General features: G+C 44.0%; 1 protein-coding gene and 1 long non-coding RNA gene across 2 annotated transcripts; one reads left to right on the top strand and one right to left on the bottom strand.

Annotated features, from left to right (window-relative positions):
- Positions 1-319: 319 nt before the first annotated feature.
- LOC130143069 (uncharacterized) lies at positions 320-19025 on the bottom strand. The gene is made up of 3 exons (XR_008819626.1): positions 9829-19025; positions 7160-7266; positions 320-445 (listed from the first exon to the last, which is right to left on the bottom strand). It is a non-coding gene; the product is annotated as an uncharacterized LOC130143069 (long non-coding RNA).
- On the top strand, positions 442-20795 carry CPLX4 (complexin 4). Its single transcript, XM_056325641.1, has 3 exons — positions 442-2745; positions 5808-5895; positions 19042-20795. Exons 1-3 carry the CDS (start codon positions 2579-2581, stop codon positions 19267-19269), a joined length of 483 nt encoding a protein of 160 aa, XP_056181616.1. The 5' UTR covers positions 442-2578; the 3' UTR covers positions 19270-20795.
- The last annotated feature ends 744 nt before the right edge of the window (positions 20796-21539 follow it).

The following is a 21539-nucleotide window of genomic DNA, read 5'->3' as shown; positions in this document are numbered from 1 at the left end:
TGTTGCCAGTTTCTGTTGTTAGCTTTGTGCTGTAAACAGTAGGTGCAAAGGTGAGCAAGACCAAAACTTTTATGCAGCGTTGTGATGCCCTCTTTCTCTAGCCACCATCTGTTTCTAGAGATGCCTGAACTGACCAAGTGCCTTCTTCCCCTCACTTTGGATCTTCTGTCTCCCACTCTTGAGATCCACTGTGCTCTGAGCAGTGTGGGGCAAGTCACTTACATAAGTCAGGCTGTAGTTTAGGAGCTAAGGACCTTTTTTCAGGGGCTTGCTCTCACAGCAGTATTTAAAACACCAATAATTTTCTAGAATTTAACCCTTTGTTTTCATTTCTTCCTTTTAAAGTTGGCTGTGTAACAGAGGTGCTCTTCTGGCCTTGTTCTAGGTCGTGGGGTTGCCACTACTGCTCAGCTGTCAGTGCTTCACCCAAAGACTGACCCTCCTCCTGAAAGAGATGTTAGGTTAGGCCTGTTTACAGGACTCTCAAATACCAGCAAAGTGAGCAAGGTTTTGGTTTTAGCAGAAGGCAAAAAGGGTTGCAGGTCAGAACCATCCCTGCTTGTCCATATTGTCTTCGGGTTGGGAAAATAACAGAGAAGTACCATTGGGCAGGGTCGGACAGCACTTACCAGGTGATAGTGTTACACAAGGATAAGGAAAGTAGTAATGGCGATGCCACGCTCTGCTGGAGCTGGCATGCCTGCACAGCTACAGCTGTCCTGCAGTGGGCCCACAGCACTAGCTAGCTAGATGTGAGCTCTTGAACAAACACAGCCTTCAAAATGCAGCAGGACTGCCTGTGGGATGCCTCAGCGAGGCAGCGAACTGAACCAGGGAAGTCTTTGGGTGTAACAGGGTAACTTTGCCAGGTCCATTCTGAAGTAACTCTGAAGCAGGAGCAGTGATACCTTGTGTATAAACTTAATGCTGGGGTTGTGGGGTTTACATTTTCCAGATCACAAACTTCACTTGATTTTATGCATTCAACTGCAGACTTAATACATGCTCAAGTTTAGCATTCTCTGCTTAAATTGGGATTAGCTGTCTAATGCCTGCGTTCTCAGTTTTGTTAGCCATTTGGACAAGCGCAGTACAGTTTCGGTAATCAAGGTCAGAGATGGTCAAAGGTAAGAAGCTGATTCTTCCCACAAATTCTTGCAATTTATGCCTAGTTCTGAAAGTGCACAGTGATGGTAAAAATAAAGTTTTATTTAAGGAAAATGCTTTCTAGGTATCTGTAGTGTATCAAAGTAGTTTTGTTGTGATTTGGAATTTGTGCTGCTGAGTGATACTCTGTTTCAAAAATAGTTTCCTGTATAATCACTAATAATCCAGGATTACAGAACGTCCTGTTTTTTTGTTTTTTTGTTTGTTTCTTTTTTAATAGTAACAGGTCTGCTTTAATTAGAAAGGCTCTAATACAGATTAAGGCATTAGGCAAAGGGGAATCCTCCCATCTCTCAGTGAAATTATGAGTGCTGGGAGAAGCATTTAGATAATCAAAATTACAGAATGTTTCATTAAGGCATGCGCAGCCAGTCATAGTAGGATAAATGCTCACAACCCAAATTCACGAACTTTTAAGATGTAGCAGATTTTCTTTCCCAAAATAGTCTATGATCTAGGTGGCAGATCCCGCAAATCTTCAACTGAATAGACCCAGTGAGGTTAATGATGTGAATAAAAGTTCGAAGGATAAGGACCTACACAAGCAACCCAAACACAACAGATACCAAGGCTGCATTATAGCATACAAAATCAGTCAGATTCATTTCTCTACTAACAAGATTAAAAGCACTAGGTGTTCTCTGCAGCACCAAAGGGTGATCTAGATGGAGAGAGCCTGGGGAAGAGTTTAAACAAACCCTAAGGAATGCAAAATAGCAAGATGTGATTTGCTTTTTTCGTGATTACTTTCTTGAAAAAAATAGTAATGCTAGCAGTAATGACCCATTCATCTGTGAGACAAACCAACCACATGAAAAGTGGATGAAGAAAAATCATTCAATGTACTTCTGTCCAATGCGATAAAATGTTAATGGATAAAAAGGATTGGGTTTTTTGCTTAATTAAGAATTCCAGTTTTCAAATCTCATTTAATTGTGTAAATCTAAAAGGGTTTTCTGCTCAGTAGCCTCAATTTTACAATTTTATTGTGGCCATTTAGTCAACCAGGTTTTTAATTCAGGTCTATTGTGTTCCAGGGAATGTTTTCATCTCTGTGGAAGTGAGAGTTTCAAGACTGAAGAAGTCAAAATGCCTTCACATACTATAATTGATTTTTTGTGTATGTCTACAATTAGCTTAAGGTATTAATATAAAAAGTAGGTAGGTGCATCTAATGATTTTTTTGGAGTAATCTGAACCATCTGCCTCTAGATATTAAGGAGTCACTCTTTAATCCAGATTATGGCTGACAAACTGATTTTGGCATTCACATTTCACTAGCATTGTGCCCTTGAAGAGCTGATGTAGCTGTAGAAACTCTCTTGCTTACAATTGTTGGTTTTGAAAACATTTTTGGTTTGGTTTGACTTCCTTGTAGTTGTTTGCTTATAGCTCCTTTTTTCTTAAGAAGATGGCCTTTTTAATGAAAAGTATGTTGAGCAACCAGGTAAAGAATTTGGGACTTGGAGGTGGAGGGGAAGAAAGCAAAGAAGAAAGCACTCCTTCTGATCCAGCAGCAGCCGCAGGAATGACCAGAGAGGAGTATGAGGAATATCAAAAGCAAATGGTTGAGGAGAAGTGAGTACCTGTTCCCTTGTTATCAGTATGGGGTTGATTCTTGGTAACTTTGTGCAGATAAAAACATCCCAAGAAAAAGCCAAACATCCAGCTCTCCCCTTTTTTCTAAAGCAGAGCAATCTTTGCTAGAGAGGCTTTCCAAAATAAAAAGTTCACCAACTGGAAATGATAAAATATTATCCTCCCCCTCCAACCCATCCTACAACTCTCTCTTACACTTTCCTGTGATCTCCACACCTTGACATGCTGAACTCATTCCTAGTTGATGTTACTTTATCTGTAAGTTTTTTCCATGGGTATAAAGCTGTTTGTAATGCAGGGGTTAATTCTAAAATGTATTATGATTTGTTCTCCTAGAACTCCATCTGGAGTACACTTTCAATACATAATCTTTTCTTTGTGCAAGTTTATTACGGCAAAAATGAAAAAGTAAGGAGTGCCATCTTAAATGGATGTTTTTCATCTAGAGAAAAGCTTTAAGATGGTTATATTTTGTAGTTGCATTTTCAGTTACTTTTTCTAAAATCTATTAAATAAAGCAGAACTTTTCAGCTGATTAAATCTCACTTTTATTTTTTCTGTAATTTTGATCTTTACCACTTGCTGTGTTTAAATATCAAAACAGAAGCAAAATAAAGGACTTAACATGTAGGAGTTCAAATCATGCATAATTATAAATAAAACGATTGACTTCTAAATCTCAAATGCATCTGTTCCTCTAATGGTCAATTACATAATGGTTGTGTAAATCCTTCTGTAAGATGATTATAGGTGAAAGGTTAATCACTGACGGAATTTGAGGTATCCAGGTCTGTATTTAGCAGCAGCCATTTATATCATAAAACCTTGAACAGGTATCATTTCATTTGGAATAAAATACAGAATGTTTTGCTCTGCAGTTTGTCAAGGGATATTTAAAAGATAAATAACCACCTGCCAGCAGGAGGATGCTTTATTGAGACTGAGAAGCAAAACGGGATTCCTGAGAATAGGGAAAATGCTTGGAAAAATAATTATTTTTACAATGTTTTCCAGTGTGGCATGAGTTCATTACATGCTGAACTGTACCGAGAAATGGGTGCAGGAATGCTCAGGAAAGTACCGTTTGGAACAATAATAGGAGTATCTGATGTACTTTCAGAGAGCAAAAATTAGCTCAGGACAGTGCACACTGGTGCATTGCTGTAAATGTGTGTCAGAAACCTCTGTCATGGACAGAATGTCTGTTTTCAGGGCACTGGATTTTACCCAGTTTTCAGCTGTACAAGAGTGGAGATCAGAGAAGTGCCTCAGTGGAGTCACACTCGGGCAGGGTTTGGCCTTTGCACGACCATTCAGGCCTTGGGTTCTCCTCAGGTTTGGGTGGGGGGTTTTTGGTGATAAAACACACAAAAATGCACAGATCACTGTTTCTCAGGAAAATGTGTAATACACAGGAACAAACAAGTGACCTGCACTGGCAGTCTCCAGCACGCTTGCATAGAATTTGCTTCCAGCACTGCAAGAGTTTAAGCAAGAGGGGACCACCAGTTTGTGCTGTATATCACAGGCTCTTGACTGTCACGTAACTACTCCCACATCTGTTCCCTGTTCCCACAAAGCTTCATGTTCCAGGGAATAATTAGATCCTCCAGAACAAAAAGGTGTTAAGATTAGGCCAGACACTAAGGCCGAGGCAATGGTGGGAGATGGGCTGAGTGAGTTTTGCCATGTCTTCCCATGATGCCAGGACAACTGAAAAGCTCAAATTCACCTGAGCAGAAAATCCCCTCCTGACCCTTAGCCCCACAGGACACCTAAAGGGATGTGTAGTCATGCTGTGCATGCTGCCCTGTGGAAGCATATCCCAGTACTGACTATGGCTGCTAATTGCTTGACTGGAGGAGTCAGCAACAGAAGAGGAAGGTGGAGAAAGAGAGGGGAAATATTCCAGAAAGGCTAAAAAAATCTCTTTCCAAGCTTCCCATCAATGGCTGGCTGAAAGAAGTTTAAGATGGCTTCCAGTTAATGTGAATATGAGAGAGAGAAACCCAGAAACTCATTTGTGATTTGTGGAAGCAAAGAAAAAATAACATTTCACCTTGCATGTAGCTTTTATGTGACAAAATACAGAAGAAAATCAATGTTGCTGTAGAATTTCCATGACAATGCTTCTGGGGAAAAAAACTGAAGGGGGGGGGGGGGTGCAGGGGGTGGGGAAGGTGAATGTTACCACATGTGACCAAAAATCTTTGAGGAGACACATTTTGCAAATAAATATATAAGTAATCTAACCAAAAAGTGTGCTGAAGAGTTCTTAAATCTAATGAAAGCTTTTTATAAAATCACAAACAAAAGAAGTACTTTTCCATGCAGGGAAGCTGTGGAATTCATTGCCATAGGATTTTCTGAAGGAAAAGACCAGGAAAATTCATAGGTGACAGAGGCCATCCAGGGCTGTGAAGGACAGTGCTGTAGAGCCAATTTCCACCTCTAGTACCCTACACTACTGATTTTTGGAAGGTGGGCCGTTTTGATACAGGGTGCTTATGCTCTTGATTTTCTTCTGTAAGTGTCCACAATTGTCTACTGTTGGCGATTGGACTCTAGGGTAGGTAAATTTTTGGTCTGACCCAGGAAGACCGTTCTGCCATTGTGTGTGTTGTTATCCTATAAGAATGTCACATTCATAGAACAGGAGCATTGGCAGGCAGCCCCATCACTATATGTGCTCTGATGGAATAAGCAAAGCATGAAGTGTAACTTTGTTCTGCTTGTTAGAATTGTTCATTGTTATAATGAGCAACCACAGCTAGTACAGGCACAAAGTCCAGACAGGTAGAATTGGCTTATCCTTAGTTCTTCACAGGACTCAAGGGAACTGTTCTGAGAACAGCTTAGGGTACAGGAAGCCTGGCTCCTTAGCATCACTTCATTGATACTGTTCCTTTTTGTGCCTTTGGACAAGTTACAGCACTCTGGGAACAATACCTGCATGTAGCCTTTTGCAGCCAAGCAACTGGTTCCATGTAAAAGGCTGTATTTTATTAGCATCTTGAAGAAATGTTTTTTCTGATTTCCAGGATGGAAAGAGATGCAGCATTTGCACACAAAAAAGCAGAGCGAGCCTGTCTGAGGGTTCATCTGAGAGAAAAGTACAGACTCCCTAAGGTAAGCCTGTAGTTCACCATGTCATCTGGTGCAGTGGCCAATTTTAAGACAAACTGACTTCCAGTGCAGAGTTCTGAAAATGGCAAATCACCTTCATTAGTGGGAGCTCCACGGCAGCTCAGTACAGAAATGGAGGAGGCAGGAGCTATGGTTTCCTGTAGTGACTGCTTCTTTTAGACCCTTTTTTCTCTGCTCAGTAGATGAATCTAGTGGAAAGATTCTTATAATCCCTCTCTATACTGTCAGATCTGAAACAGATGACTAGGCAAGTTGAGTTATCTGATCAGGTTTCACAGTTAGTATACGTTCTTAACTTAGCAACATGCAACAGTTTAAAAAAAGCTATAAGCAAATACACGAAGTCCCTGAAAACTCCTCTACAAGCTGTATGCTTGAGTTTTGCTAAACTTCTGAAGGCTCATTTTTACTATCTTCTTCCAAGAAGCACAAGCAAACTGTCCATTTTTTTTTCTTTAGTGCTCCTGACACTAGCTGTCAAATGTTCCCAGGAAAACCAAAATATAAACAGAAACTTCAAGCAACAGAGAAATATGGAGGTTTGTTAAAAGCAGGCAGCAGCTGCAATAGTTGCTGGATCATGACAGAAAGCATAGTTAGCATTTAGGTTGATAGTGTTTTCCTGACATAAAAACACATGGATACAAACAAGGATAGCTCTCTTCTGTATTTAAACGTGTTTTCCTGGTTTAGAAGGAAGACTTGCTCCTCTGTTTATTTTCTGATCACCTTCCAGTTTTTCAGGGATTTAACTGTAGAACTCAAAGGTTTATCAAAGTACAGGATTCAGCACTAAGCTTGTAATAAACATCCACAGATCTTGCCTTCTTAAAAAATTTTAAATAAATAAAACTTAAAAAAAAAGATTAGAAACGTGAATATTCTGGAGACAATTTCCTGTCACAAGAAGGTGATGGTTCTGTAAAGAAGAAAGCTGGTATCTCTTGTAGGACTGTGGGCTGAAATTGAGGTGAGCTAAGGGAGTGAAAGCCAGAGAAGGATTCTGCAAAAGAATCAAGGAAGATAAGCCCACAGCAGAAAACGTTAAGTGAATACTTGGCACTCATTTTAACTGCAGGGTCACTATGAATGTCCCTAGATAGGATTCCCTATGACAGTCTCTTTTATGGGGGTGAATCAGAGGAATTTTCTCAGCTCAGTGTTATCAGAGGAGGTTATTGAACAGTGAAGGGCAAGAATACCCAAGAATTCTAAAAGATTTCAAATTACGAATTGCCAAACTTACCAAGGCATGTAGTCTGTTGTTTAACCTCAAAAGATGGGAAATGTGAATACATTTTCAAAAAAAGGCTCCAAGAGACACACAGGGAACAACAAATCAGTAGTTGACTTCTGTAAGGGAAATGAAGGAAAACTACTAAAGATAGCTAGCAGATATATGGGCAAGAATGATATGATGGGGAAAAGAGAAGTAAGACTTTTGTACCAGACAGGCCAGCCTTTCGAACCTGTTAGCATGCTTTGAAGGGTGAAAACAATTAGTTCTAGTTTTCAAAAAACAACCAACCAAACAAAAATGTTGGACAATTTCCTTCCCCAAAGACTTGTTAAAAGAAAACAAACTGTTGTAGGGTGTGAATGAAAGTCCATTAAGTATTGAATATTATTTTCCATTCATTCTGAAGAAGTGACTGAAGACTTGTTTGTGCAAATTAGTACCAGGGCCTTTACCACTGTGCATTTAAAGGCTCCCTGAAATTAGAGACTCTGCTCTGGGCCGCGGAATTGAAAGGCTTTGTGTCTGTCTGTGACTTTCCAGCACCTGGTTGTGGTATGTGGGTGCAGACCACTTGTGCTTTCCAGTTTTGTCCAGAGTGGGTTGCAGTGTTAGATGCAGCCCAGAGAAAGTAACTCAGGGTTCTGTGCTTGGAAAAGTTGTCATTTTGTAAACTTCTTCCATAGGCAGGAGAGAGGTAATATGGGACAGAGTAGTCTCTGTAGGGGTTTGGATCATGCATCTGCTCTGAACTACTACTACTACTACCACCACCACCACCACCACCTACAGTAAAGATGTTAGCATTTTTTAAGATTTTGTTTATGTTCCACAAGGAAGTATTTGGTGATTCTTAGCAATTTGGGACCTTGTTTATACCACTAGCACTCACCTGCCAGCTCTGAGTCATTACCATTTGTTTTCTGATCAGTACCTTCCAGTGCTTTTCTGATTAATTAAAATGGAGGAAAGTAAAGAATCCATCTTGTGTAAATTTAGCTAATTTAGTTTTTAGAAAAACTGTAGTATTTAACCCAAGCAAGTCATTTAGGGACACTGTCATCAATGGAAAGAGACCAGCACTTCTAGCCTCATCTATCCGAACTTTCACATAAGCATTTAAGGCAGAGTTGGGTCACCTTCCAGTGGCTCATGCCTCTTGCAGAGGGAGGTGAGGTTGCTACCTTAGACCAGACAGCTGAAATCAGGTGACATGTATTCCACTCCCAAGACACTGGTTCTTGCAATGCTGTAGCTAGAATTAGCAGAACAACCTGATCTTTGTTTTTGTGCTCACAAACTTGAACTTGAATCTGAACTCAGCCTTAGGCAGAGTTGCACATAGATCCCAGAGACCTACATAGGTCCACAGACTGTGTAATATGGTTCAGATGCTTCTGAGAGCAGGATCTGTTTCTTGGACTTACTGGATTATTCTATTATGTATGTGCATAATATTTATTGACTTCATGTTCTGGTCTCTCACGTTTCTTTGGTTTAGCCTAATATGCTGTGTTACTCTGCAGTTAGCATCATGATGCAGGATCTCCAGTTGCTGTTGCTGACTTGGTAGATTTACTGGGAAAGGGGGAAAGCTTAAGAGCTGTTGCTTTCCACCCTGACACACAGAAGTAGAACGTGTGTTCCCATAGCTTATGATACCAATGAGAGCCTTCCCTCTGCTAAAACCTGGGTTGCTTCCATCCCTGAACTTGAGCCTCTATACAGGTAGTGAAAAAAGCTTATTTCTGGAAAGTCTTTGGACTTTGGACAGGTTTACATAGGGACTTTACTCACAGATCATTAAAAGATCACGTGAGTTCTCTCCAAATCTTAGAATGGCAGTAGTTTATATGCTATTAAACTGCACTTAGCCTGGTCACTCCTTCATTGCTTATAAAAGATTTCTAATGAGATTTGTTTTCCCAGCTTCATTTAAGATACCCTTCACATACAGTTATGTCAAATATGACTTCAGTGACTTGCTGCAAATCTAAAATTTGAGCAAATGCCCTGGCAATAATGGCTCTTTTCTGGAGTCCTCTGGTTGCTTTTCCCTCTGCAGACAGTGTTACGACCATGTGATCTGTGCTCTCTCTGTTTCTCATTCCATCTCCTGCAGTCAGCAGAGCTTGGGGCTTGCTGGTTCATTGGTCACATGCAGATATGGACTTCTTCATGTTTTGGTGGCCCGTTTTGTATCACCAGCTTCCAAATAGAATGAACCGAGATATGTTTAACTGAAGCCCCAGGCTCCTGCTCTGCGGCACAGAACCACAAAGGTATTCAGGTGCTGGGCTCCAAGGGATTTCAAGGAAATTAAGAGCCTCCATGCCCCTGCGGGTGCCGGCCCAGGCAGACAGAAGCCTGATTACTGTATCAGTGTGATTAAAATATTCACAAATTCTTTTAGAGAAAAGTTACTGTACAAAGACGCTGGAGTCAAGGCAGTATATGGCTCATGCTTCCAGAACTATCCCTGCCCCTTTTTTGGTCTATATTAATTAAGCAGCAGTAATGAAATTAACTATCGACAGGGAGTTCAACACATTCAAAATACATGCAGACAACAAATTCATAATGCCTCAGGGTACTTCATTCATACGGCTCAGGGTTCTGTCACAGAGATGAGGGAACAACAGGTGCCAGGAATCCGCCCGAGGCCTGCGGGCACCTACCTGGTTAGGGCCCAGCCCGGGGAGAAGCCGAGGGAAAGGCCCTCCCAGCCGCTGCAGAGCCTCCGGGGTTCAGCTCCGAGAAAGCACGAGCACTGCGCGGGGCTGAGGGCACCCGCCCGGGCTGTCCCGCGCCGGGCGCTGTGGGCCGGGGGGCGCAAGGCCGCCGGTCCGGGTAGGCCCGGGGCCCGCCGGCCGCCCCCGCCCTGCGCCGCGCGGCCGAAGCCCTCCTGCTGCCCTCGCTGCGCGGGCCCCGCCGCCGGAAGGCAGCTGCGCTGCGAAGCCGGCCCGTGGCCGGAGCCCACGGCGGGGCAGCCGGCGCTGAGGGAGAGCTTCGCAGACGTTGCTTTTTCCTGTACTAGTTGGCAGGGTTCAGAAGCAGCCGCCTTTTCCCTTGGATTTCTTTGGGAAGTTATTCAGAATATGTTTAATGAGAAGTTTGTAACAAGTCCGTTAAAAAAACCCCCACCGCTTCATAAAAAGGTGTGCTTTTCTGGAAACAAAAATTTCCAGTAGTGACTGTAAAGACAGAAAAGGAATTATGATTTTAAAATTGTTGGATCTTTTTGATGTTATCAAAATTCTGATGTGCTAAAATGTCACACAGATGTTTTTGCACAGAAACAGGGTTTTGTGTGTAATGTTTCTATCACACCTGGCTAGCAATACTAGCCTCCCTCGCACAAATGATTTGTGCTTGCCTTTCTGAACTGAGTGGGAAGGATTTAACCTGGCCGAAAGTATTAAAGACACCAGAGATACTTTGCATCCTTTCTTGTCCTTGATCTGAAAGAATTTGAGAAAAGGAGTGGGAATGTCAGCCAAGGGTTCTTAGCGGTCTGGTTTTTGTGGCTTGGTGTTTGCTGTCCAAATGTGCCTCACTGAAGTCTGCCTGCGTTTCAGTGAAACTTAGGTCAATGGCATTCAGTTCAAAAGTATTTCCTTCACAGTGAGGTGACCTACGCCATCTTCTTGTACCTAATTTGCATTTTAGATGAACTGAAATATATTATGTTGGTTGAGGTGGAGTTTTGAGACTGAGACGAACAGCCCAATGCAACTCTGGAATCGAAGCAGAAAGCCTGGGATGACTTAAGGCCAATGAAAGTTTCACTATGAAAAATGCTTCTGTGATGTTCATTACAAGAGAGCCCTGAAGGCCATTCAAGCAGTGTGTTGGCACCACTCAAATTCATCAAGCCTTGTTCGGAAAATGACATGTTATCGGGTTTCCTGGTCTAGCCCTCTGGACTCTTGCCCACAGATACCAGATTCAAGAGCCTGCCAGTCAGCCGGGCTTTCCCAGCAGATTATTTAAACCCGTCACATACTCCCACTGTCTCCAAGGACTGATCTTTTACTTTATAGCCACCTCTCTATATATCATCTCCGCTGCCTTCTCCCACAGGGCTGAACTTTTTCAGATGGCTCCACCAGCTGCCATTTTTCCTTCTCCTCAGAGTAAATTACTACCTTAACAGAGGGCTCAGTCAATCACTTTCATCTACCTTCAGATCTGCAGGGACACAAGTCTGTGAGCAGTGGGCCTAATGGTTAAGCTTTTCCCTCCTCCTGTCAGTGGCTACTGGTGGTGCTTTTGGCCAGTGGTTAGTACAATCCTGCTATCCTGACAGAGGAGCCAGATGCGAAGGGTTCCTCGTGGAGGACACATTCCAAGGAAGTCTACCATTTGCCAGTGAGAGGAGTTTTGTAGTTTCCTCAGTGCTCTGTGGATCTCGTGCTAAATCTGCACTCCTAAATGAGTCAGTGCTGGGGCATGCTTTCTGGTGCTCGAGTGCCATTACCCCATTGCTAAGCTACCGGACAGTCCCTAACACAGTTTTGGTCTGAGCCAGCTAGCCCTTTAGGGTCCATCACCTGGCATGAATTGGGAGCAAAGGCAAATGTGACCGAGGAATTTAAAAGCCTGTCTTAGAACCTGCAAGTAATAGGATTGAATGTTTATGCATTTTCTGCGCCAAGCACAACTAAACACTACAACAGTTGCAACAGTCACTGAAGTGTTTAAAGACTTGCCCACTGAAACATCAGAAATGCTGGAAGGAGAGGACCCAGCAGTCAAGCAACTACAAATTGACAAGGTCGTCTAGGATCAGAAAGTGATTACACGATGGAAACACGAATTGTAAATCATGCATTTTTTCTGCAGCATCAGTTTGATGCCGCTTCTAGCCCTGAGCCGTCATAGGCCCTCTAGTGTCATGTTCATAAAATTGCACCGCTCTTAAAACACTCGATTGAACCCTAAGGACAAATTACAGTTTGGCTTAAAAGTGAATCGACCTTGTGACTTAGATACAATTATATCATCTGTGTTTTCCCAGTCGGGCAGGACTCACCTCATTCATAATCGGGGATGAAAAATTTATTTTTCTCTAACTTTGAAAACATGGGTTTTGCAACCAAAACGTTGCTAACTGACTTTCCAAGAAAGGGAAGTGCTGTCTTAAAAATCTATGGCACAATGTTTTGAGACAGGTACTGGGGCCGAAAAAAGCAAGGGAAAAAATGATGTGAAGAAAGCTCAGTTAAGCTGCCTCTCTATTTGCCCTGCCAATGTGTTGGTGTTGAACAGAGCTTTTGTAAGCAAATTTGAAGTGAATACAGTTCTATTTAACAACTCATTTCAGATCAACAGACTCTCTATAAGGACGTTTGACTTTTAAAATCATCTGAAGGTACAGTTCATCATCTTCAGGAGTGAAGGCATATTGCTGCACCTATAGCTTCTCATTCAAATGATCCCTTTACATGGAAGTGTTATTAGCCTCTCAGTCTTTCGCAGATGGTTATCGAGGTCACACGCTTGCCTGTACCTGAACCTTGATCCCTTTTTCACTCCTAGAGGCGTTGCTATTCCAGCTGCAGGCCTCTCTATAGAAACACAGGTCTGCACTGAGCAGCTGAACATCTCCAGGCGTTACCAAACCTGCGTACCTCCTGCCAACCGCACAGGTCATCTGCAAGGCAACCTCCTGGCCTGGGAGGAATCAACGGTGCTGAGCTCTTTTGGCTCAACATTGCAGTCTCCTGTGAACCAGACAGGCTGTGTGTACTGCCTGCTTACGGCATAAGGCCCACACAACCAACAGGGCCTGGTATAAGCACGGGATCTGCTCCACCTGTGTAAAGCTGATATTTGTTACCACAGCAGATGCATTAGGGGATTGTTGGCACTCTCTCATACCTATAGCCTGGCATCAAAAAGGCTAGAGAAATGCACCTCATCTTCAGATTCCCTCCAGACAGAATATCCACCTGGAAGAGAAAGGGGTAGGCCTGGAGAAACATGTATATACATTATTGCATGACTGGCGTCATATATAGGGGCAGAAGGAGCAACGGCAGATTATCCGCTATGCTCTTCTGTGTTCATCAGCTGCAATATACCGTTTGTTCTGGGCCGTGAGTGCTCAGCATAGTGACAAGAAAGAGGAAAACATATCCTGAGGGCGAGTTTAATTACAGAAAGATTAATTATGAAAAAAAAAAAAAGTACAAGATTTTAAGTGGTTGATTGGATTGTAAGCCTAAATCTCTAAACACCAGCATTTTAATTAGCAGTTGAGTAGTAAAATATCATTAGGCTTTGTTTTCCTTTTGGACGCATATGCCAAGCCAGCTACTGAACACTTCCCCATGGCCTTACCATGTTCTGAGAGGCCCCAGCTTTAAATCCCAAGAAGGGCTAATTTCAAAGGCTTCAGGATGCTTATGAGCCTGGCTCTCAACTAAAAGTCAGTGGAGCTGGGTGTCTTGCTGTGATTTTGAAAGTCTCCCTTCTGCAGTGTTTATTTCAGTTCTGAGGTGGTGTTCAGGTCTCCACAGCTACCTTTGGCTGACCCCCCATGAACATGCTGCCACCTCATAGCACCCAGGGGCAGGCAATGGTGATCTGCCCCATCTCCAGCAGTATCTTGGCTTTGGTACACATTAGGTCCTCTTTGGGGCCAAATTTCAGTAATAAGAGTAGAAGGCTTGCCTCCAAGGTAGGGCAGGAGCTCTAAGCTGGCAAAGAAGATATTAAGCATGTACTTAGCTTTGCTGATTTGTGGCAGTTGCAAGTAAATTTTGCAGGATATGCTTTTCTGCACTTGTGTCTACCTATTTAGCATTTCTTGGTTGAAGGTCTGCTTTCTTTTCGTCAGCCCTTACGAAAACATATATCAGGAAGAAAATGAAATTATTACATGCATGCTATATGTCCCTGAAAAAAATTCAACTCCATGATGCAACATCATGGCAGAAAAATGCTCTCAGACCTGTGATAATGCATTAATTATTTTGAAAAATGAAAGTCATTTCAGGTAGCCTGTAGTATGGGACAGAAACCCTGAAAATCACCAGTATCAATCACTAGCACATATTGTAAATAAAAGCATGACATTCAGGACCAAGGAGGGCCCCATTTTCAGTGCAAAATCTAAAGCTCCATGCTATCTGGGCCAGATTTATAAGAGAAAGCAGTCCCTTAATGAACCTAATCCTATTAACAGAATTGTCAACTTAGGTTTGTCACCAGAAAGATGTTTTTAGCCATGAGACATTTGATCTGTGGGCAACTTTTTAATCTTTGGAGTACCCAATGCATTACCTCCATACAAAACATTTTTTTAAATGAGATATACAGATAAATAAATATATTGATAAAAATAAAACCCACACAAAACCCTTTTATTCACTTACTGCCTTTTTCCTGAACTGGGATACAGTAACCAATTAACTTCTGCAAGGTTTAAACAAAGAGGCTTGAGGTGCTAGTGCCTGTGATGCAGGAGAGGCACATCTGACCAGAGGCACATCCAGCCCGTCCAAAGACCTTGTCTGCAGCACAGCAACCTCTCCCCATGGGCCCCACCGTGCCCTTCACATTGCTGGTCTGCACATATATCCACCATGTCACCTCAAATGCCACTGCTCTCTGTCAGAGTGTTGTCACATAAATGCTGTTCTTCTGTCCACGTGCTGGGGGTTGTGTTGTGCTATGTGAATATATGATGCATGAAAAGCACCTCAGGAAGGGACTATGTCATCTGCCCCAAGCAGGTGGATCCCCTCCCCTCATCAAAGCACTTCTGTGGGCACCGCTCTACAAGATTCTCTGCTACGGAACAGCAGGATGTTTTTTTGTTCACTGATATTTAGAGGGAAAGAGTATTCAGATGCAATCAGGTGTCTTCTCAACAAGTGCTGCTAAAGACATTGAAAAGGAAAGCTTCTCACCATGAAAGGGACATGCAGTCATGTAATCTCAAACAGCTCTTGCTCTATTGTGCTCTGATGGGAATATTGTTAAGACTTGATTTAATGAATAGCGCTGTTCTAGAATTAAGGGATTTTTTACTTGTATGCAGCCATTACATAAGCTCTAGCTGTGCCCCAGGGGATGCACCAGCCAGGCAGAAAGAGAAACTTGTTTCAGGAGAAGCTCTTCAGTGCATACAGGCTTTAGACAAGTATCTGAAAACAAGTATTTGCTAAGCTTGAAGAATTCTTTTGCTGATCTGAATGTTTTCTTAATGGGCCAGAGTGAAACAGCTGTGGATCTCCTGTGAGAAAAACGGAGCCACAGTGTGGTTGTCAGAGCAGTGGGATCAGGATTTTGCTCCCCGGGAAGGTTAAGGCCAGGGAGCCAGGGGACCCCAACACAAGCAGTGCTCCTGCCCACTGGCATGGTCCCACAGGCTCCGAATGCAGCGGGAAGAGCTGGGGCTGGCAGCAGGGTCCAGCAAGTGCCCAGTGGCTGTCCAGGAAAAAAGGCATGGTCTCTCCTGGAGAAGCAGTTAAGAGGCCAGGCTCAGCAGGGGACCACTGTGGCATGGGCACAGCAGTGACGTAGCTTAGGGCAGGGCTGGGGGCCAGGCATGAGCTGAAGTGGGGTTTCTAGGCCCCAGGGGTAAGGGGGCTCTCAATGACATCAGCTTGGGCAACATGCTGGCGCCCACAAGGGCCCGACAGCTGGGATGTTGAATAGCCTCCCCCACCCCCCACCCTCGCACTCCAGACTGTGATCCCCGTGTGGGGATGGTGCAAGGGGGTGCTTATGGGGGGGGACAAGGCTGGTGGTTCCAACCCATGTCTCCTTGTCCCTACTTGCAAGGTACCTGCAGCCCTGCTGCATTGCTTATCAAAAAGCCCACTTGCAGGACAAGGCAAGATGAACTCTGGTTTTGTATGTAATTGGTGCAGTCCAGACCTGATGAATCACAGGACCAGGTCTGCCTGCCTAAGGATCTCTGCACATAGGCAGAGCTAAACTTTATGACAGGGTAAGTTAGGCCTAGGGAAAGCAGTACACCACACAGCAATGCTGGAAAAGTGTGGCTCCCCTGTGGATTATTCTGTCTGTGAGCTTTGATCTCTTTTGTTTACAATCAGACTTCGTATAAACAGGTGTTTAGACTGTCTGTTTTCTGTACACCTCTGTACCATGTATGTATAAAGAACTCCGTGTTGCACCTGTAACAAAATGGACCTGAGCCTGACTACGTCAGATGCAAACCCAGGATCACCAGGCACTAAGGCTCTATTGCCTGTGCTGTCGAGTTGTCAGACTAGTGTCTGACCCAGTTCTGGCCTGGGCACTCTCCCAAGCAGTTCCCAGAGCCAGTTTGGGAGTTAGGACTGGCATTCCCAATAGGCAGTTAGATGGGACCACCCTGTCTGGTAGGGCAAGAGAGTTCAATAGCATCACGGTGGGTTGTTCCAGGCCAGCTGGCCTTGGGGCAAGAGACCACTGCCAGGCATATTTAATTTACTAGAATAGATGTTGCTTCTGTGTTCTCAGAGATGCTAAAAGGGTGTCTAAGCACTTGCAGAGACCTGGAGACTATGGAGATTAAAAGTCATCAGGAGAGAGGCCATCCCGTCCAGTGCTTGCTTGCCAGGGTCCAGAGGGGCTTTCTGTATAGGTTTGTAGAGCCCATGGCCCCAGCTGTCCTGTCCATGAGGTCTGCCTGTTTTAGGTGCTCTCTGTGGTTCAAGCTGAGTGTATTCTGATGCAGGGTAGTGTATCTGGCCAGGTGACAGTCCCTACGCGTGTGCATGCTGGGATAGCAGGGATCTGCACACCCTGCTCATGCTCAGACTGCACGCTGCTGTTTGACAACGACGTGGTGCATTTCCAGCACCACATTTCTGATCCCAGCTTTCAGAAGTGAGTGCTTGGAGCTGCAGGCTCACTGTGTAGTTGGGCACTTGCAGCATTAGCCTGACTTTAACAGCATCCTGTGGGAAAAATCTTCGGGTCTCTCCTTGAGAGAAAACAAGCTTTAACCCAATTCCACCAGACTTTTTTAAAAAACAAACAAACAAAACAACAGGTAAAATCAGAAACTTAATCCTACATCTCCATTTCAAAGCAAAGTAATGGAATCAGATCTGTCAAATTTTGGAAGAAGGAGAAAAGGCCATACATTTCTTACGTGTTGCTTTGCTTGTTGTTGAGCAACCCAACCCTGCAGAAGCTCATACTAGGTCTGTTCAAGGACAGCGTAAATGCCAAGTGACTAGAGGCAGGTGACTTTGGCAGAATTGTACTGCTTTAGACTACATCTGAATACATTCTTCTTTGGTCAGAGAACATTCTGAATCCCCAGGCTGTGTTGTGCATCACATCTCAGACTTCAGTAGGACAGTGGGCTTTGGTGCAAGAAGGCATCAAACAATTGTTCACGTATCATCCTCTACTGCTACTTGGGAGAATTTCAAAAGGGTTAGCTCCTCTGACATCCAGCACTCGCTGATTAAAAGTTTAACACATTTTTTTCCTGCCACACAACCAATAAAGAACACTTCTGCCAATTAGGATATTGTTTCTAGCTCCCACAGATCTGGTAGCAGCAACTCTTACCCAAACAGGTCAAGAAATGTCCTCACCCATTTTAGCCACATGGTAGTAACAATCATGATACACTCTCCATATTTGCCTAAGAGGTATGGGGAATAATCAAGTTCAAGGGAAGTACAGTTATTGCAAACATCATTTTCCAAATATATGTAACAGTAAATAGTGGCTATGTTGTCAGGCATCCCAGTCTGCCTGTCCTTGCTAAGGCCTGAGACGATGCAGACATTGCTCATATCTGTCCTTCCATTCTTTGTTGCATTCATTCATTCATGCAAACCCAAGACCGCTCTCACTCTCAAAAACACCTCCTGCTGACAGCGTTGCTGCTTATTCATATCAGGCCCTTGCTGCTGTCATGCTTCATTTTGGAGATGTAACGAGGCATTAATGCTTATCTTTGATGTGTGAACTGTGTCAAAATACCCTGTTCTTCTGAGCTCTGGATCTATCACAATCCACCGTAAAATGTGAACAAAATCACCATTGTTTGAAACATAGACACAGCCCCAGCGTTTCAGCGGGCAGGCAGGAAGCAAGTGTGTGTAGCACTTATGGCATCTCAGCCCTTTTAATTGCTTAACCAGCTCCTTCTCCTGTCTCCTTTTGCTCTCTCAGACTCACACCCAACCTTCTATCCTCTCTTTTGTTGTCCAAGTCCTCCCATTACCCCACTTACCAGCACTGCTCTGATTATGTGTCAGGCAGCCCTTGCTCTTCGTCACAATTCCAAGATGCCAACCAAAGACTTAGATATAGTTTAGACATGGTTCAGGGAAGATGGGGACCTTCTTTCCGGTAATTCTTTACTAAGTTTAATGCATCTTTCTTCAAGAAGGTGTCAGTTTAGTGCTGATACCTAAAAATGCCCACCACAAATGAACAGGGGAAGGGTAGCCATATAGTTTTTCTAAAGCTATGGCTTCACCAACCAAATCGCAGAACAGCTGATAGCCTAGGCAGTAGATTGCAGCAGGTCTTTGGTGGATACAAGTAACTTGTGGTGGACTTCCTGCAGCATCAGCATGTTACCACAATTAACACATGTGGCAGAAGTTTCTAAAATGCCAAATGACACTGAGGACTTTGGTTTTGACACTACTGAAACCCTTCAAAGAAATATAATTGGCGTTTTCTGAAAAATTCTAGCACTGGTATGGGGGCTGACTGAGTGCCTGAATTCCTAAGTGGCATCTAAAAACTCTGAAAAACCCCTGCATATGTTTCAGTTCTCCCTAAAACAAACAAACAAACAAACAAACAAACAAACAAAAGCAAGACTCATCATAGACCCTGGGATAGCAGACATACTCTCATGTACTGTATCTATTTTCTGCTTCTTGTATCAGAGTGAACTGGATGAGAATCAAATACAGATGGCTGGAGACGATGTGGGTTTGCCAGAAGACCTTCAGAAGATGGTGGCAGAAGATCAGGTGGAGGAAGAGGACAAGGACTCTATCCTGGGACAGCTGCAGAACATCCAGAATATGGACATGGATGCAATCAAAGAAAAGGCACAAGCCACCTTCACCGAAATAAAACAGGCAGCTGAGCAGAAATGTTCTGTGATGTAGAAGAGATACCACTATCCAAGGGCTGTAAATTCAGTCTTGTCTCACATGGGCTGCAGAATGCAGGCAGGCAGAGGAATGCATTTAGCTCTATAGCATTACATGTAAATATAGAAAAGTGAGAAAGAGAAACTTAAACCCCGAGGGGGGATGTCAAAATTTACATGCTGTGACTGCTTAGTGTGAAGTTAGAACAGATCCTAATTTTTTAACATAACATTTTTCCCCATGGAAAAAAACGGAATTAGAAAAGCTAATATTGGGGGGAAATTGTGCCTTTTCCCATGTTTTCAGAGCCATCAAGATGCTATTAAATGTGTATTTTTTAGCAAAATTGTGCTTCTTATATATAACATATAGGTAACCACTCATTTAATAACCCTTTCAGAAATAAACACATATATTTCTAATAAAAAAATGTCTGTTTCAAAAAATATGAAACAAACCCAGTACTCAAATGTTGATGTTTTCTGCAAAAACTTAAAAAACAAGGCTTTGACCATCTCTGTACTAAATATAGCAAGAAGCTAAAAGCGAAGTGTATGACTTTACAGCTTGGGACAAAAATGTCAGCATATACAGAACTAGTGGGGACTTGTAGGGAACCAAGGCTGGGTAGCTATCAGCAATACCTGGTCAGTCTGCAATGCAGACTTCTCCAGGCTGCTCTAAGTTCACAGCCTCGTGGTCTTCAAATGCAGGTCAAACATAAAGTGGCAGCAGTGTCCCTCTGCCTGGCTGCTATGTGTGCCAAATGCTGGGGCCTGCGGTACCAGCAAATAACTTGTATAGGCTAAAATAAGCTAGGAGTTATCTCTATACAAGGCTAAACAGAAATCTGGGCCACCTGAAGGATTTGCCAGGGTAGGTCACCTAAACGCTGAGAAAAAGCATGGCTTTCACTAGTGCTAAATCTGAGTCTGTGGGACAGGCAGGATCTGATTCAACGGCTTTAGATTCAGGACCAAGCAAGATTATCTTTGCTGCTGTGCAGTTTTTTTCTGGGGAGAACCCAAGCAGGTGCTGGCACGACTGCCTCCAGCTCCTCCAGAAGCAGAGCTGATGCAGGTTAGCAGCTGGCGGCTAGTGGAGGAACGGCTCTGTGCTGCAGCCTGCAGCGCTGTTGGGGCTGCCAGCTGGGCCCATGCAGCCTGGGCAGGCCAGGGGGGCTGGCAGAGGTTATGGCGCACAGCCCCATGGTGGTTAAGGCAGGTGGGAGCACCAGCCTGTCTCTGCACTTGCATAGCCCTGGCAGTTATCATGCATGATAACCCATACAAAAGTTGTACGGCCCTTGTACATGGACAGTGTATGCAATGCTGCTCCTGAGGGGCTTGGATATTGTATAAAATTAAGGACTCTGTAAGCTGTCCAAGAGCTAGCCTGTGAATGAAATTTGTGAATGAATATATGTAGCACCTTCCTACAGGTTTATAAGTCTCTCTTTCTCTCTCTCCCCTCCCCTCTCCTCTGTCTCCACCCAATCAAGTAAAAACATTCATTTAAAATGAATAAATGCACAAAGTATGGTTTGTCTCTTCTTTCTCTCTTTCCCTTCCTTCCTTTCTCCCTCTGTCTTTTCACTTTTGTCTCTCCCTTTCTTCTTTTCTGCCTTTTACCTTCCCTCCCCTCTTTTCTCTCTCTCTTCTTTCCTTAATCCTGGCCTCCCATACTGGTCTGTGAAGTGCTAAAGATAAAATTGCAACACACTCCAGCTGTGATGGCTGCTTTGTACTGAGCCTGCTTTGCTGGGGTTGGCCCACGCCATCCAGCCCCACAGAGCAGTGGTGGCTGCCAAGCCCCAGCAAGTTGCAGTGCTTTAAGAGATGCTGGGCAGTCCGGAGAACTGGCTGTCCGCAAGGTCCATGGCCCTGGGCCTCCTCCCAGCCCCTGCCCAAACCATGCTGTACCTGGTGTCTGTCACAGCCACATCTGTGCCTGGCTGCAACACAGTCCCTGCAAACAGGCTTGCCAGCTGGACCTGGGACCTGCCTGGTGATCACTGAGCCAAATCCCGACTTCCCAGCTTGGCCTTGGACCTGCCTCCCTGCCACAGCCCTGCTTGGCCTCCCGGAGCTGCCGGTGTGCCCAGCCACCTGCCTTGGTCCTCCCTCGCACCTCTCTGGGGCAGCACGGGGCTGAGCCCTGCCCCACTGCCTGGGTACTGTGGCAGTCTCACCGCTCCTGGCAGCGATGTGGGAGCTACCGGCTCAGGGACAGGCCGAGGTGGCAGCTGTTGTTCCTGTCCTCTGTGGGACCGCTCTTGGATGCAA

Source organism: Falco biarmicus, chromosome Z (assembly GCF_023638135.1).
Source record: "Falco biarmicus isolate bFalBia1 chromosome Z, bFalBia1.pri, whole genome shotgun sequence".
NCBI lineage: Eukaryota > Metazoa > Chordata > Aves > Falconiformes > Falconidae > Falco > Falco biarmicus.
The sequence above is the reverse complement of the archived record's forward strand: the minus strand, read 5'-3'. Positions and strand labels throughout refer to the sequence as shown.

Coding starts and splice junctions, on each gene's coding strand:
- CPLX4 (XM_056325641.1), top strand. CDS start 2,579: ATGGCCTTTTTAATGAAAAGTATGTTGAGCAACCAGGTAAAGAATTTG. Junction 2,746..5,807: donor AAGCAAATGGTTGAGGAGAA/GTGAGTACCTGT, acceptor TCTGATTTCCAG/GATGGAAAGAGATGCAGCAT. Junction 5,896..19,041: donor AAAAGTACAGACTCCCTAAG/GTAAGCCTGTAG, acceptor TTCTTGTATCAG/AGTGAACTGGATGAGAATCA.